Here is a 12,916-nt window from a genome sequence, read left to right as displayed (position 1 = left end):
GCATATACCCACCATCCTCAGTGTGAAAACGTTGCCCCTCAGGTTCTTGGGAAATCTTAAACCTCTGTCTTCTAGATCTGGATTCCCATACCCTTGGGGGAAAAAAAAGCTCTGTGCATCCAGCCTATTGATTTTATACACCTCTGTAAGATCACCTCTCAGCCTCCTGCACTCCAAAGAATATAGGCCAAGTCCACCCAACCTTTCCATAAAGCTCCAGCTCTTGAATCCTGGCAACGCATCGTAAATCTTTTCTGCGCCCTTTCCAACTTAATAGCATCTTTCCAGTAGCTAGGTGACTAAATTGAGCACAATCCTCCAAGCTTTTCAGCACGGAAATTTTGCAGAAATTATTTAGTGGCAACTGTTCAACTTCTTTTAAACCATTTTATGATTTGCATTTTGAATATAAAATAATGGGGAAAAAAAAGCAGATAGTCATGTGGGAAACCAAATGATGTCATGGTATTGGTGCATATTGGAAACAATGATTTTTTACACAAAACCTTACTTTGTTTTATGTAAACCTCTGATGAAAAATGTTGAATCAACATAATCTTATACCACAGGCTTTTGGAAGAATTTGTGGACCACATTGAGGAACTGAAGATGCTGGATGAACGCATCCAAAGGAGGGTGGAGAAACTGGAACAACAGTGCCAGAAAGAAGCGAAAGAGTTTGCTAAGAAGGTTCAGGAATTACAGAAGAGCAATCAGGTCAATACATAAAACTGTACTGAACAGTAACATGCCCTTTGGCCCACAATGTCATGCTGAATATGCTGCCAAGCTATGTCCATTTACAGTAAACTATCGCTATAACGGACCATAGTGGTGGGAGTGGTGTCTGTTATTGCAGATGACTGCAGATGATGGTTAATATACAAAAGGACACAAAGTGTTGGAGTAATTCAGTCGGCTGAATTACTCCAGCACTTTGTGTTGTTTCACTTTATGGAGTATGTCAGCAACTCTGCGGGAAGAGGGGGGTGCGAAAGAGGCCGACTGAACTGAACAATGGGAGAAGCAGGCGGTGGTGGTCGATCGGGGAGCGGATGAAGCCACTGCCAACAGCAAGAGACAGCAGCAGGTGAGAGGGGCTTGCTGGTGCGCATTTTGAGTTCAGTGTGGGGTGGGAAGCTGGAGCTCTAAACGGCTGGGGAGATGGTGAGAGCCGGGTATGAGGTGGCAGGTCATTCCATTCACATCCAGTTTACATATTACATTTGTTTTTTTTTAAAGTTTCTGGCACTGCATGGTGCTTTAGAGACATGAGAGGGGTGTCGTCAGCAGGCTAAGGTTGTATGTTGTTTTATTATCACAAGACCTCTGTTGGTCTGGAAAAAAGGCTGATCAAGAAAGCCTCTGAAATCTAGGGTGCCGGAATATCACTGTTCAACCTGTATATGTAATGCAGTAAAACAAGCCTGGGTAACTTCATAACTTCGAGTGGCACAGCTGGTGGAGCTGCTGCCTCAACATGCTGTTAACCCAGGTTTGATCCTGACCTCAAGTGCTGTGTGTGTGGAGTTTGCACGTTCTCCCTGTGTCCGTGTGCTCTGGTTTCATCTTGCATCCGAAAGACGCGCAGTTTGCAGATTGATTGGTTTCTGTAAATTGTCCCCGGTGTGTGTAGGGAGTGGATGAGAAAATAGGAAAATAGAACTAGTGTAAACTTTCATTTTGTATCTCTAAACATAAGCGAACATTGATACAAATTTATATATTTTTAGATTACGTTAGATGCTCAAAAATATGGGTATACAGTGGTCCATAATGTTTGGGTCAAAGACCCATCATTTATTTATTTGCCTCTGTACTCCACAATTTGAGATTTGTAATAAAAAAAACCCACATGTGGTTAAAGTGCACATTGTCAGATTTTATTAAAGGCCATTTTTATACAATTTGGTTTCACCATTTAGAAATTACAGCTGTTTATACAAAGTCCCCCCCCCCCATTTCGGGACACCGTAATGTTTGGGACACATGGTTTCACAGGCATTTGTAATTGCTCGGGTGTGTTTAAATGCCTTGTTAATGCAGGTATAAGAGAGCTCTCAGCACCTAGTTTTTCCATCTTTCCATCACCTTTGGAAACTTTTATTGCTGTTTATCTACACGAGGACCAAAGTTGTGCCAATGAAGGTCAAAGAAGCCATTATGAGACTGAGTATCAAGAATAAAACTGTTAGAGACGTCAGCCAAACCCTAGGCTTACCAAAATCAACTGTTTGGAACATCATTAAGAAGAAATGGAGCACTGGTGAGCTTACTAATCACAAATGCACTGGCAGGCCAAGGGAGACCTCCATAGCTGATGACAGAAGAAGTCTCTCTACAATAAAGAAAAATCCCCAAACACCTGTCTGTCAGATCAGAAACACTCTTCAGGAGTCAGGTGTGGATTTGTCAATGACCACTGTCCGCAGAAGACTTCATGAACAGAAATACAGAGGCTACACTGCAAGATGCAAACCACTGGTTGGCCGTAAAATTAGGATGGTAGGTTACAGTTTGCCAAGAAGCCAAAGAACAACCACAGTGCTGGAAAAAGGTCTTGTGGACAGATGACGAAGATTAACAGATCTTGGATGATGGCAAGAGCAAAGTATGAAGGAGAGAAGGAACGGCCCAAGATCCAAAGCATACCACCTCATCTGTGAAACACGGTGGTGGGGATGTTATGGCCTGGGCATGTATGGCTGCTGAAGGTACTGGCTCACTCATCTTCATTGATGATACAACTGCTGATGGTAGAAGCATAATGAATTCTGAAATGTATAGACACATCCTATCTGCTCAAGTTCAAACAAACTCATTGGCCTGCAGTTCATTCTACAGTAAGACAATGATCCAAAACATACTGCTAAAGCAACAAAGGAGTTTTTCAGAGTTTAAAAATTGTCATTTCTTGAGTGGCCATGTCAATCACCTGACCTGAATGCAATTGAGCATGCCTTTTATATGCTGAAGAGAAAATTGAAGGCGACTAGCCCCCAAAACTAGCATAAGCTAAAGATGACTGCAATACAGGCCTGGCAGAGCATCACCAGCGAAGACACCCTAGCAACTGGTGATGTCCATGAATCACAGACTTCAAGCAGTCATTGCATGCAAAAGATATGCAACAAAATACTAAACATGACATTGCTGTGTCCCAAATATTATGGTGCCCTGAAATGGGATGGACTGTGTAAAAACACTGCTGTCATTTCTACATGGTGAAATCAAAATGTGTTAAAATGGTCATTATTAAAATCTGACAATGTGCACTTTAACCACATGTGATTTTTTTTTTTCTATTACAAATTTCAAATGGTGGAGTACAGAGGCAAATAAATAAATGAGTCTTTGTTCCAAACATTATGGTGGGCACTGTAGATATTGCAAATTGACTACTTTGGCTTGAACCTTGTTTATGGGAAGATGGAGTTAATGACAAAAGTTTGTGGTGACATTGAATCCAGTGATTTTAGTATTTGTAACACGTTGTTTGCACTATTGTGATTTATCAGCCTAGGTTTGGGCAAGATACGAAATAAAGGGCAAGCATCCTGACAAATTAAAAGCGCTGCAGGGAAGGAGAGAGTCGGTCGGGTCAAACGTTTGACATTATGCAAGCAGAACTTGATGAGGCTTCAGATAATATTGCTGTGGGATATTTCATAAATGATAAAAAGGACAACAACCTCTCCCTCAATGTCAGCAAAACAAAGGAGATTGTGATTGATTTCAGGAAGTGAACCAGCACATAATTTGGAATGCAGGATTAGATTCCAGAGGTTCATCAAAGACCAACCACACCCCTGCCACTTCCTCTTCTCCCCTCTCTCTCATCAGGCCAGAGATAAAGACGTATGCCTCCATATTCAGGGACACTTTTTCCCAGATGTTATCAGACAAGCCCGGCCCTCCCCTCCACTTCCCCTGCCCTCCACTTCCCCTGCCCTCCACTTCCCCTGCCCTCCACTTCCCCTGCCCTCCACTTCCCCTGCCCTCCACTTCCCCTGCCCTCCACTTCCCCTGCCCTCCACTTCCCCTGCCCTCCACTTCCCCTGCCCTCCACTTCCCCTGCCCTCCACTTCCCCGGCCCTCCACTTCCCCTGCCCTCCACTTTCCCCCTGCCCTCCACTTCCCCTTCCCCGGCCCTCCACTTCCCCGGCCCTCCACTTCCCCGGCCCTCCACTTGCCCTCCACTTCCCCGGCCCTCCACTTCCCCGGCCCTCCACACTTCCCCGGCCCTCCACTTCCCCGGCCCTCCACTTGCCCTCCACTTCCCCCGGCCCTCCACTTCCCCGGCCCTCCCCTTCCCCTGCCCTCCACTTCCCCTGCCCTCCCTTCCCCTGCCCTCCACTTCCCCTGCCCTCCACTTCCCCTGCCCTCCACTTCCCCTGCCTCCCCTCCACTTCCCCCTCCCCTCCACTTCCCCTGCCCTCCACTTCCCCTGCCCTCCCCTTCCCCCCCTCCACTTCCCCTGCCCTCCACTTCCCCTGCCCTCCACTTCCCCTGCCCTCCACTTCCCCCCCCCCTCCCCTCCCCTCCCCCCCCCTTCCCCCTCCACACCCCCCCCCCCCTTCCCCCCCCTCCTTCCCCCCCCCTCCCTCCCCCCCCCCCCTCCCCTCCCCCCCCCCCTCCCTTCCCCCCCCCCCTCGCTCTCCCTTTCCCTCTCCTGTTTGAATCCTGGGAGATCCCTCTCTCCCCCCCCCCCCCCCAAATCCATCTGGGGGGAGAGGGGGGGGGAGGAGAGGAGGGGGGGGGAGAGGAGAGGGGAGGAGAGGAGAGGAGAGGGGAGGAGAGGAGAGGAGGGGAGGGGAGGGAGAGGGAGAGGGAGAGGAATGAATAAAGGGTGGAAAGGCAGTGGGTGGGGGGGCAGGAGGATGGGCGAGGGAAAGAGCGTAAGCAGATTTTGAGGGGAGGGGGAGAGAGGGAGGGGAATGGAGGCCACGTGATGAGTCAAAGGCGAGTGTGACCTTGCGGCAACCAATCCCGACCTTCGATCTGGATGGGGAAGGGTCCGAAATCTTGGCGGGTGTGCAGGAGACCATCGCACCCGTTGTAAGGCCGGACCCACAGTGAGGGTGGTGTGCCCTTGTGCCCGGCGACACAGGGAGGGGATCGCCCAGAGGAGGGGCACCTCCTCACATGCCGGGCACGAACATTCGGGAGGGAGGGAGAGGGGAGGGTCAGAGATCGAAGGTCGGACAGGCCAGAGAGAATGATCGCACATCTTTGGTAATCTGATGGCACTTTGAGGGGTAGTGTAGGCATCGGGGGCAGTACAGGAGTTGAGGAGAGGGGAGGGGTCAGGAGCTGAGAGGATGATACAGAAGGGAAGGGAAAGGACGGGATAGCACTGGAGAGGATGGTGAGGAGAAGAGAGACTGGAGAGGAGGGACGGGAGGGGGTGGGACGAGGAGTGAAGAGAGAAGGAGTGGATGGGACAAGAGGGAAGGGATGGGAAGAGAGAGGAGGTGATGGGAAGGGTGAGGGGATGGGAGAGGAGGGACGAGAGGGGGAGAGGACGGTATGGGAGGGAACGGGAAGAGTCGGGGGTGGGATGGGACGTGGAGAGGTGGGGATGGGATAACGGAGGGGGATGAGACGAAGAGGGAGGAGGGGGCAGGGTTGGATGGAGCTCCCTCTACATCACCCCGACAGTGCACCTGTCCCTTGTCCTGTTTCCCTCCACCCCCAGCCCCTCTCCCAAAAAAACTTTACCCAAACCTTCCGGAGCTCCCTCTACTGACAGGTCGCCTTGTTAAGGTTCATTTTCTTAAAACAGACAACTTACAATAAGTTGGGTAAAACCAATACAAGCATTAATGATCATTTAGCTAGAGAGTGCTAGGAGATACAAAGTCAAGCATACAGCAGATACTTAACTCCACCCAGGCCATCACTCTAAAGAATGAAGACCTACAGCATCTTTTTATACTGTTTTGGAAACATAGTCACATGTTCATACAGAATGGCAGCAATGACGTCTAACATATCAATCACAGCTCTACCCATTCAAAGCATGCTTGTCACTAATACAATACTTCTCATGCTATTGTTATATCGATCACAAACTTTACTTACGAAATCCCAAATAACAGGAAGTTAGTCAAAGGTCTATCATCTGCAGTACCTTCTTAAACAATGTAAGCATCCTTATCAGTTGCCCACAGAAGTTTCTGCTAGTTGAGGATACAGAATTCTCAGGCAGTTCCCAAGCTCCCAAGGCTTGTGTTTACAGAATCAAGCCAGAACCTTCTCACCATTGTCAACATCTTTTGCTTGGGCACAACAGGAAGCAGCTTGGATGCAGTTTGAATTACTCAGCCCTTCTACAGAATCCAATTTCAAAGCTTTCATTTACTCAGAACCCAAAACCCAAATTAATGAGAGGAGGAGTGGATGGGACAAGAGGGAAGGGATGGGAAGGGAGAGGAGGTGAGGGGATGGGAAGGGACGGGAGAGGGGTAGAGGACGGTATGAGAGGGAACTGGAAGAGTCAGGGGGGTGGGATGGGACGTGGAGAGGTGGGGACGGGATAACGGGGGGGGGGGGGATGAGACGAAGAGGGAGGAGGGGGCAGGGTTATATGGAGCTCCCTCTACGTCACCCCGACAGTGCACTTGTCCTGTTCCCTCCACCCCCCCTCCCTCTACTGACAGGTCGCCTGTCCCTTGTCTCGTTCCCCTTGTATTCCTCTGATTTACAAGAATGATCCCATGAATAAGTGGGTTAACATATTTTATAGAATGGGTCTAAGAATCTCTGCAATCTGATTGGCTAAAAGCGGCTGGTGTACCGTGTAATAGTTTTTACCGGACGCATGGCAAATCATGTGCCTGCTCATTACCGGATGCAGGATTTGGAAAATAGCAGATTTTAATGTTACTTTCCCCTCCCCCCGCATTCTATAAAACAAATGGTGCACAGGTCTATTTCGTGTTTTGGTGGGAATTATGTGCACGCGGTAACTTTGGATTGGTCTAATACCCACTTGGCTGCTCCTCGTGTGTTTAAACCATCCAAAGTTACCGTACACACACAATTCCCATAGACACACTCAGACCTGTGCATCATTTGTATAATGAACATTTGCCGACACTGGGCCTGTACTCACTGGAGTTTAGAAGGACGATGTGGGACCTCATTGAAATATACCGAATAGTGAAAGGCCTGGATAGGGTGGATGTGGAGAGGATGTTTCCACCAGTGGGAGAGTCTAGGACTTGAAGGCACAGCTTCAGAATTATAGGATGTTATTTTAGGTAAGAGATGAGGAGGAATTTCTTTAGTCAGAGGGTGGTGAATCTGTGGACTTTTTTACCACAGAAGGTTGTGGAGGCCAAGTCAGTGGATATATTTAAGGGGGATATAGATAGATTCTTGATTAATACGGGTGTCGGGTTATGGGGAGAAAGCAGGAGAATGGGGTTAGGAGGGAGAGATAGATTAGCCATGCTTGAATGGCGGAGTAGATTTGATGGGCCTCATGAACTAATTCTGCTCCTATCACGTATGAACTTATGTTGCCTTTATCCTTTATCTGTAAGTTATGGACGGCTTGATTGTAATCATGTGTAGTCTTTGACTGGATAGAATGCAACAAAAGCTTTTTACTGTATGATACACATGGCAATAATAATCTACACAGTGTGAACAGGTGGTCAATGATCCGTGTGAACTTGGAGGGCCGAAGGGCCTGTTCCCATGCTGTATCTCTAAAATACATTTTCTACCACTGAAAGTGGTGTTGCCTTTTAAAACGTAAAGATTTACCAGCAAAGTTTTCTCTACAAATGAAGAAGCAGACTTTCAGACGTGTACGGTGGGGGGGGAGGGGGAACAGTCTTCTCAGTCACTACCTGGTCGAGGATGCGCCTTTTCTCCGAGACGCATCCACGCCCTTCCCCCCCCCTTAGATGCATGAAATCAGAGCTTCAGCGGCGGCGCAGCAATTGCATGGGCCTTGTTGACTAGTCGTGGAGCTTGCTTAAAACAATTTGCGGCGCTTAATAGACATCGCGGAGCCTGGAAACTTTCGTCGAGGATGTCAGGGTTAAGAAGCTCGGACTGCAGATGCGGGAGCAGGGGAATCGAAGGTCTTTTTTGGAAACACAGCCGCTGATGTTCTCCGTTCTGAGTGGTGACATCCTGGAGAGAGGGTGTGAAACAGCTGCCGTAGTCACTGCGAAGCAGCTGTTCGTGAACAAGAGGAAGAGGACTGAACTTTGTTGAAACGTTGATTCCGCTGTAGGGGGATTTTTTTTTGTTTAAGTTTACAGCCTGTTTTTATTTATTTTGTGCTGCAGGTAACTCAAATTTTAGTCACCAATTGGTGTTTTTGACAATAAATGTCCTTTGTCTTTCTGATTTAAGAAAAATTCGCCTTCAGCGTTTCTTTTTGAATTTAAGGGAAAATCTTGCAATAGGTGGGGGGGAAGGGGTCGAGATGAGGAGGTCGAGGATGGCTGATTTTCAATCCGAGCCGCATCCACGCCTCACCATCCCCCCAATCTAATCGAAAACATCCAGAGAATTTCCTACATCTAGCAGAGAATTCCACAGATTCACAATTTTCTGGGTGAGGAATGAAGTTTTTCCTTATCTCCGTTCTAAATGTCCTACCCCTTATTCTTATACTATGGCCCCTGGTTCTGGATTCCCCCAACATCGAGAACATGTTTCCTACATCTAGCGTGTCCAATCCCTTAATAATCTTATATGTTTCAATAAGATCCCCTCTAGTCCTTCTAAATTCCAGAGTATACAAGCCCAACTGCTCCATTCTATCAACATATGACAGTCCCACCATGCCGGGAATTAACCACGTGAACCTACACTGCACTCCCTCAATAGCAAGAATGTCCTTCCTCAAATTTGGAGACCAAAACTGCACACAATACTCCCGAGTGTGGTCTCACTAGGGCCCTGTACAACTGCAGAAGGACCTCTGCTCCTATACTCGACTACTCTTGTTATGAAGGCCAACATTACATTAGCTTTCTTCACTGCCTAAATGCTTACTGTCAGTGACTGATGAACAAAGACCCCCAGATCTCATTGTACTTCCCCTTTTCCCAACTTTACACCTTTCAGATAATAATCTGCCTTCCTGTTTTTGCCACCAAAGTGAATAACCTCACATTTATCCACATTAAACTGCATCTGCCCACTCACCCAACCTATCCAAGTCACCCTGCATCCTCCTGACAGTTCACACTGCCACTCAGATTTGTGTCATCTGCAAATTTGCTAATGTTACTTTTAATCCCTTCATCTAAATCATTGATGTATATTCTAAATAGCTGCGGTCCCAGCACCGAGCCCTGTGGCACCCCACTAGTCACTGCCTGCCATTCTGAAAGGGACCCGTTAATCCCTACTCTTTGTTTCCTGTCTGCCAACCAATTTTCTATCCATGCCAGTACCCTACCCCGAATACCATGTGCTCTAATTTTATCCACTAATCTCCTATGTGGGACATTATCAAATGCTTTCCGAAAGTCCAGGTGCATTACATCCACTGGTTCTCCCAGGTCCATTTTCCTAGTTGCATCAAAAAATTCCAGAAGATTAGTCAAGCATGATTCCCCCTTCGTAAATCCATGCTGACTCGGACCGATCCTGTTACTGCTATCCAAATGTGTCGCTATTTCATCATTTATAATTGACACCAGCATCTTCCCCACCACCGATGTCAGGCTAACTAGTCTATAATTCTCTGTTTTCTCTCTCCCGCCTTTCTTAAAAAGTGGGAGAGAGAAAAAGTTAAGAATTCCCCTTGGACGCACTCCACAAACTCCCTTACTTGAAGTCTAGTACCAACCTCATTTTCCCAGTCTACCTGCATGTTGAAATCTCCCATAACAACCATAGCATTACCTTTGCGGCATGCTAATTTTAACTCTTGATTCAACTTGCACCCTATATCCAGGCTACTTTTTGGGGGCCTGTAGATAACTCCCATTAGGGTCTTTTTACCCTTACAATTCCTCAGTTCTAAGCATTCTTCTTCTTGCATATGGCGTGCACAGCCTAAAGTTGCAGGGCAACTTGTTCTATTTTATCTTATTTGATTGTGCACGCCAGGTTGATTGCATTCATCGAAACAGGGCGGACCACCCTGGTTGCAATCTCCCACCCTTATCTATACTGACCCTACATCTGATTCTGTCACCCCTTGCAAGGGACTGAATTTAATTTGTCTCCAACTGGGCTACCCCACCCCTGCCGACCTGTCTGTCTTTTCGATAGGACGAATACCCTTGAATATTCAGTTCTCAGCCCTGGTCCTCTTGCAGCCTTGTCTCTGTAATTCCCACAACATCATACTTGCCAATTTCTAACTGAGCCTTAAGCTCATCCACTTTATTTCTTGTACTTCATGCATTCATATATAAATCGTGCATTCACATATAAATGACATACAATCTATAATTTCCAAGAATAATGATTAAAACTATGCCAGTGTTACTGATAGTTTGTTTATTAAGCTGCTTCTATATTTTGAGGAGCTTTCCTTGCTGTGATTTAAGTGAGGTTTAATCATGGGAAGTACTGGTTCATCCATTGAGGGATAAGACCACATGATTATCAATAAGAGGTTTTCCTACCTGTTGGGTCCAACCTCAAGAGACCTGGAGTTAACTTCTCCACATCGGCGGGACCAAGCGCAGGCTTGGCGATCGCTTCGCCCAACGTCTCCGATCAGTTCGCAATAACCAACCTGGTCTCCCGGTGGCTCAGCACTTCAACTCCCCCTCCCATTACGAATCAGACTTTTCTGTCCTGGGTCTCCTCCATTGCCAGAGTGAAGCCCAGCGCAAATTGGAGGAACAGCACCTCAAATTTCGCTTGGGTAGTTTGCACCCCAGCGGTATGAACACTGATTTCTCCAATTTCAGATAGTCTTTGCTTTCTTCCTCCTTCCCCTCCCCTTCCCAGCTCTCCCACAAGCCTACTGTCTCCGCATCTTACTTTTCTTTTCCCCCCCGCCCCCTGACATCAGTCTGAAGAAGGGTCTGACCTGAAACGTCACCTATTCCTTATTTCCATAGATGTTGCCGCACCCGCTGAATTTCTCCAACATTTTTGTCTACCTTGGAGTTAATATATTTAATATTCAGACCATTGTATAACATTGTTCCGTTGTTCATTTCGCTCTGTGGGACAGAACATTGTGGTGGAAAATTGTGGAAGATTGGCTGAAAGGTAAAATTCTGTGAGTAAAACTGCAGCATATTATTTCTATACAAGTCTGTGGTGTAAGTACCAAAGATCTTTGTGTGATCAACTGTGCTCCGAGCTTTTGTTGACCCAAATCTGATGTCAGAGTAGATGTCGGGTATTCCTCCTCGTTTTATTCTTGTGGAGGGTTGATTCAACGGCGACTTGTGAGGCAATTTTCAGAAAACATTTAACATGTTACTGTGGGTATAGATACTTGTAAAGCTGACAAGGTAGATACAGACAATTGTCTTCTCAAAGTTTCCAGCAAGAACCAAAAAGCAAAAATCTTCAGATGCTGAAAATCTTCCGCTAATAGAATTATTATTTTTAAATTGAGAAATATGATACAATTTATACCGTTTTCAAAAAAAGCTATTTCTTTCTCTCTTACTAATGCATCACAATAATGCACATAAATTAATATTAAGGTGAGATATTTAGTGTACTTTTTGCTGTAGTAACTGTAGAATGCTTCTTATTTTTGCCTTTAGATTGCTTTCCAACATTTCCAGGAGTTGGATGAACATATCAGCTATGTCGCTACAAAGGTTTGTCACCTTGGAGACCAACTGGAGGGAGTAAATACTCCAAGGCAACGGGCTGTAGAAGCACAAAAACTGATGAAGTACTTTAATGAGTTCCTGGATGGAGAGTTGAAGTCTGATATTTTTACCAATCCAGAAAAGGTAATGCCTGTCAGCAAGATAGGTGGCTCAAAGTAGTTAGCAATGCTGCTTACAAGCTGTTACTGTATCTTTCCACAGACTTTGAACCACCTTGAATGCACTCTCGATAAAGAGTGTAACAATTTTATTGTTCAGAAATGTTAATGTATAAAATGGTAACCTGCAATGTTTTGATAAAGCATTTGAATACAAAAGTTTTATCATATTTTTAATATAATATATTATTATATATTTTATATTTTAATATAACTTTCCAATTTTGCTAATTAAGTAAAGAATTTTGATGAATATGAGGGTGGCACAATGGTGCAGCTGCTAGAGCGGCAGTCTCTTAACACCAGAGACCTGGATTTGATCCTGACTTTGCTTTCTGTCTGTGTAGAGTTTGCATGTTCTTCCTTGCAGCGTAGATTTCTTCCGTGTGCTCCAGCTTTTTACCACATCCTGAGGATGTGCGGATTTGATGGTTAATTTGCCTCTAAATTGTCCCTGGTGTGTGGCTGTATCTCTTCTATGCCTGTTCCGCACATAGGTTTACATAGAACTAGTATAAACAAGTGATCGATGGTCGGCGTTTCTACGATGTATCTTTCAATCAATTAATAAAGACTGCAGATACTGGAATCTGGAGCAAAAAATAAACTGCTGGAGGAATTCAGCAGGTTGAGCAGAAATGAGTAAGGTGTGAGCACCTGTGCCTGTTTCGTGTTGAGGTCCTAAATCAGAACTGAGAATGGAAGGTGGAAGATAGCCATTATATACAGTAGGGATGGGGGCTGGCGGGGCGGGACTGAGGAGTAGTTAAGAGTGACAGGCATATGGAGGCAAGTCGGGGAGGATCGGGGTTGGATTTAGGAAACGGGCATGTACGCGAGATGGTGGCAGAGAAGGGGAAAGAAAAAGGGCAGGAAGAGCTGTTTGGTGGGAAGGTGGGTGAAGAATTTTAGCCCTTGAGAAGACAAGAAAATAGGATCAGGTATAGGTTATTGGTTCCCCTGACT

General features: G+C 46.1%; 1 protein-coding gene and 1 non-coding gene across 2 annotated transcripts in view; both read left to right on the top strand.

Annotated features, from left to right (window-relative positions):
• exoc5 (exocyst complex component 5) overlaps positions 1-12,916 on the top strand; it is a 50,912-nt gene that overhangs the window by 7,687 nt on the left and 30,309 nt on the right. The window contains exons 3-4 of the mRNA XM_055640472.1: positions 570-717; positions 11,721-11,915. Coding sequence (XP_055496447.1) covers positions 570-717; positions 11,721-11,915 — 343 coding nt within the window. The remainder of the gene's footprint in view (positions 1-569; positions 718-11,720; positions 11,916-12,916) is intronic.
• Positions 4,944-5,249, top strand: LOC129700643 (small nucleolar RNA U85). Its single transcript, XR_008724085.1, has one exon. It is a non-coding gene; the product is annotated as a small nucleolar RNA U85 (small nucleolar RNA).

The sequence above is a fragment of the Leucoraja erinacea genome, chromosome 9 (assembly GCF_028641065.1).
Source record: "Leucoraja erinacea ecotype New England chromosome 9, Leri_hhj_1, whole genome shotgun sequence".
NCBI lineage: Eukaryota > Metazoa > Chordata > Chondrichthyes > Rajiformes > Rajidae > Leucoraja > Leucoraja erinaceus.
This window is presented reverse-complemented; position numbering and strand designations above follow the sequence as displayed.